Source organism: Adiantum capillus-veneris, chromosome 5 (assembly GCF_014529385.1).
Source record: "Adiantum capillus-veneris isolate H3 chromosome 5, ASM1452938v2, whole genome shotgun sequence".
NCBI classification, from domain to species: Eukaryota; Viridiplantae; Streptophyta; class Polypodiopsida; order Polypodiales; family Pteridaceae; genus Adiantum; species Adiantum capillus-veneris.
In genome coordinates, this window is record NC_140935.1 from 172,044,483 (window position 1) to 172,049,637 (window position 5,155).

At 43.5% G+C, this 5,155-nt stretch overlaps 1 protein-coding gene across 1 annotated transcript in view; it reads right to left on the reverse strand.

The window, feature by feature from the left end:
- Positions 1-3,327: 3,327 nt before the first annotated feature.
- Positions 3,328-5,155, reverse strand: part of LOC147458561 (uncharacterized) — a 3,321-nt gene continuing 1,493 nt past the window's right edge. Inside the window, exons 3-4 of the mRNA XM_086513217.1 lie at positions 4,633-4,749; positions 3,328-4,531 (exon numbers count right to left, since the gene is read on the reverse strand). Coding sequence (XP_086369343.1) covers positions 3,506-4,531; positions 4,633-4,749 — 1,143 coding nt within the window. The 3' untranslated portion in view covers positions 3,328-3,505. The remainder of the gene's footprint in view (positions 4,532-4,632; positions 4,750-5,155) is intronic.

Below are 5,155 nucleotides of genomic sequence, written 5' to 3' on the forward strand. Positions count from 1 at the left end.
ATTTTTACCATTATTACTGATAAGTAGAAGGTGTAAGCCTACTTGATACATGCACGTGTGTCCTGCGCATATGGTACCCATTGAAAAGGACCTACATGCTTTTATGAATAAAATGATCAGTCTTTCTTGAGAAACAAACGATTTATTTTCTAAATCCATTGGCTAACCTGATTTTGACATAAGCTCCTGAACTATGCCTCACTATGCTCACATTGACCCTTACGAGACTCCAAAAATTCACTCTTTGGTTTTGTGAACAACAGATTGATCTATGACATGCAATTAAGATCATTTGCTAATAGATTTTATTGTTTCTTTAGATAGCATAGTCGAGCATCATACTCTTGAAAGCCTACCTGGAGTTATGACCACTCAAATTGATTTATTGTTTACACCGCCTAATGCTGACATGGTCAAACACAGTCATAAATTGGGCTCCGTACAAATATGGTCGCCACTTACATGAATCATGTCCAGTTCCATGGAGTTATCTTTCATTATGATGATAATTGTGCTACACTCTATTGAGTTTCCTACTCTTAAGTCTACCATCTACCGGTATAACTTATTCAATACCATGAATGGTCTTATTGGACCCACACTAGCTAGATAGATGTCTTAGTTGAAGCTACTTTGAGCCTTTTACAAAACTCTGTTGTTTATCTTCAACCCAAATCAAAGACTTCCATTGAGCCTTCAATGGATCATCGTCATGAGACCAACGATCTTCATATAGCGCTCAATAAACTTGTGGTAAAACCTTGCTATTCCCAAGAGAAATCGAAGCTCTTCAAAGTTTCTAGGATAAGGCCGTTTAAGGATAGCTTTCATCCAGCTTAATTTCTTGAGAGAATACTATTCTTAAGATAACAAATTCTTTACTTAAGAGAGTCCCCTTGGCACATAGACTTATGTAAATCACTTAACAATTGGAGATCTGCACAGATTCTTCTCAGTAAAAAGGCAAGTCAAGTACCATAATACAGTCTATCTGTAAGTTTCATGAATTAGCTGGAGCATTGTTACACCAAAAGCCATAACCAAAAACTGTGAGTACCCAAATCACATCTGACAAGTTCAATACCAAGGCTCAAGTCTAGTTTAGTTGATGAAAAAACTCTAGCCACGATAGTTAAAACTTGTTTTTAGCAATTAAAACCAAAGTTCATCTACAAAAACCCGAACATGCACGTGGAATCATCTTTCCTTTGCCACAAGCACATGGAACCATCTTCCTTTTGAGAGATGCCCATGGTTAAGAGCTGGGTGGAATGAGGTCATTCAATTGAGACACATGAGCCTGTTGCAGGAGAGTTGGTATGCAGCGTAGAGGAATGTTTGTGAGAGAAGAACATCATTTAAACTTAAACTTGACAAAGTAGAGACAATGACAAGCAGAGGAATCACCTTACTAGAATAGAGTTAGGAAACCCTTGCTATACAATTACGTGGAGAGGACGGGAAATTCTCCTCCTAATATTAAAATAAAGCATTGGTTTCACACATTAAAGAATCGTGCTCAATAGTCTTAAAATATGAGTGATACTGAGTGGCCTACAATGGCTACTACGAGCTAGAAACCTAGAGGAAATGAGGCTAGGATTAGGATCTATCATAGGAGGATAAGGGATGGCATGAGGAAAATGGTCCTATATATAGGGGGAGGACAGGCACAGGATACTCTATGAAGGATCCCTTACAATCGGGGGGTCATGGGGCAGCACCATTTATCTGCTCAACTTTCAACATCATAATCTAGCTTGCAGGCGACAGATGCCAGCCACATCAGCAGCAGAAAGCAAATACACCAGCGTCCAAGCAATGTATGCCAAGTCAGCAGCAGGAGTTTCTGCCAACTCAGCGCTCATAATTTGTTTGCAGACCTGTCGGCACCCCCTGCAGTCGAACAGAAACCACACTGTCATCACCCCTGCAGTCCATCAATTTTGTTGGACCCACTCCCCCCAACTGTGAAGGCCTGGAATGGTCCGAGTGACCATTCCCTCAGCTAAACTGCTCCCGCCAATGCCTCCCCACCTCCACGGGTCGCCTGCGGTCATAGTAATACAAGGAATGGTCACTCAAGGACCATTCCCTACACCATAGGTGAAAATTCCTCTTCTGGATCACTTGGTATAGATTCCTTTTTAGAGAGAGAGAGAATATCAACCGTATTTTCTCATATACGGAGGCTATCATAAAGCATGCAGGCTTTTATATGAGGTGAGAATTCAGCATAACCAAACCTTTGTCAATCAGCATTCCGAACGACTACAATGGGACACTGAGTTTGACATTGTTGCGTGATAACACAAAAACAGATAACCACATTTTGTCTTTTTTGCCATCCAACAACAACAATAGGCAGCATTAAATAATAAACTGTTGTATGCAAAATTTGGCTTTGCTCTTTACGTTCATGTCACATTAAAAGGGAACACAAACTTAACAGTTTCCAAGGCTAAACACCTAAAACAGTGGGGACAACTGTACCGACTGCAACAAAATAGTTAATTGTCTACAACTCTCTGAACGTCAGTCCCCCCATGACTTGGCACCCCGATGTCTACCCCTCCAATGCACTCCGCACTGGCTGCAACATAGTCACACTTTGGTTGAGACACCAATCCCCATGCAGACTAGAGCAAGGAGTAAGGTGTCATGGTAAACATAATACAGAGAAAGACATTGAAAGAGCAAAAAAGTGGTAACCACAGCCAATGGGGACTCTCACAAGCTTCCTTCATGACTCGCGTCTGTCTCCTCTTTGGGTCTGCAGTCAACCCAAAGTACAAACTAGAGGATACCATACCACACTTCCCCCAATTCAGCTCTTCTTTGCCCTTCTCACCATATCAGCCCTTCAGCAGCATTACCATGCCAAAGCTCTAAAACATAAACATGATCTTCACGATAGACCTTCCATCCCCGACATGTACACAGATGGAGGGCATGTATATTCACAAGCGGAGGGGACAGCTCTTCCTTTCAGGAAACAGTTTTCGGCCATCGAGAAATTATTCCACTAAGAAAAAGACTCACTTAAAGAAAGAAACCATTTCCTGAAGAAAAAAAGATAGGCCCAAGGGCATGTAAAGAAGAGATCAAGACACGACAACAATGACCTTGCTGAAAAGATGAGCTGCCAACACCAAAGGTCCCAAATAAGTTAGAAGATCAGAACCTAAGACTGGAATGGCTGCAATCATTCCATCATCCTGATTCCTCAGCTAGAAGCTCATCTGAAAGTATTACCTCAGTCCACCGTATTTATTAATGAGGAGCCATAACACAAAACCTGATGAACAGAAGGCCAAGGCCTTTAGCTACCAATAACACAGCTATATTCAAGAATAATGAGAAGGCATAAACTACAGATCACCATAACAGCATGAATCATTTGGGAAGGTATAAAATGGTTCATAGTGCAGACGAAAACAAAAAGACCAGAGAAGTCATTAGAATGAGAGATTAGAAACTAGACGGGAGCTGGTCCTAAGCCATCCTAAGCCTCAGCAGATTCTGCTGGTTCTGCAGCAGCACCATCCTTGTCATCAGGTTCATTTTTCTTCTCATTTGTGTACCCTCCTCCTAGGACCTTTTGATGCTTGGACCTCTTCTTCTGCTGCTTGTTCTTCTTTTGTTTGTTGTTGCCTCCCTTGGCATTCAACCCCTGGCGGTTGTTTGGGCGATTCCCTGCTTGAAGAGGATTCCCTAACTGGGAAGGATTTCCCAAATGGGGTGGGATTGCATGGGATCCTTGTAAAGGATGGAATGGTAGATGGGGGCCGCCAAACTCAGGTGGAACACTGGCTAAGGGTCCAGCAGCCATAGGAAAAGGACCTGCTGGAGGAAATGGGCGTATCATCCCAGGCTGATTAGGCAAGCTAGGCGGAAACCCAGCTTGATTCACAGGTGGCATCCCTGGAATGTGGTGCTGCATCGATGGCATAGGTAGCAATCCTCTTTCACCTCCTCCTAACGAGCCAGGTAAAAACTGCCCAAAACGTTTGCCTCCATCAGCACCTAGATGTTCCATTCTGTCAATGTTTGCAGAATCAGGCCCAGAGCCTCCAGGAAGCCCCAAAAACCTTGGGTTCTGACCTGCTGGGAAGGGCGTGCCATTCGGCTGCAAGTTCACTGCTGCAAAACCTCCTTGATCATGATCCATTGTATGGTTTGGCTGTGCATTGTTCCTTAAGGAGCTTGAAAGAAGACTTATATTCACAGGCTCCAAACGAATACCGGCAATTGCTGGATTGTTTTGCAGATATTTGAGTGCTAGCTGATCTGCTTCCTCGATCATACCCTGGCCTAATATAACTGCAGGATCCGGAGGCAGACCACCATCGACAGGAGTTCTGCCCATTAGATCCAAGCCTGGCAGAGAAGGAAAATGACGTCCATCTGGATCCAGACCATTAACACCTAGTGACATGTTTCTGCCGTCCTGGCCAGCCCACTCCCTCTCCTGACCAGGAAGCCCAGGACGCATTTCTTGACGTGAAAACAGCTGCAGAATTTTGAGCACCTGTAATAGATAATTACAATTAAAAATCAAAACTGTGAATCACATAAGCAGCATTTCGCACTGCACCCCATCCCAGAAGACTGGGTAGCTGCCATAGGTACCTGATCTGCAGAAAGCTCGCAATCGAATTTTCCCCTCTGGCTAAAGTTCTCCCTAAGCACATCATTGACGATGTCATCTGCCAAAGGCAGGCACTCTCTCAAGATGATGAAACGTACCTGGCCAAAACAAAGGCACAATCACGCCTAAGTTGGTAGATTCAATTCTTGGTTGTCTAATCCATCAAAGGAAAATCCTCAAAGAAGAGCACAAAGGAGGAGAAAAAAGAAGGGGGAAAACGACAAACAATAAGCTCTCTCTCCAACACCTGCCTGCAATGGCTACCATGAGAAGATAGCAGGCATATGAGAGCAGCATGCTAGAAGTAAAGCAAAAAAGTTCAACGGTTGGCTAAAACAAGTCTCCCCTTCAGGAAACAGCACAACCATACTGGCAATTCTCGGCTGTGACTCCCCATCCAGACCAAAAAGGTTGGAGTGGGGACACGTGATAATTGCCAACATAAGGTCATTGCATCAGACAGGTCACGTGTGACCATCTAAGAACAGACAGAGGTGTAGTGAT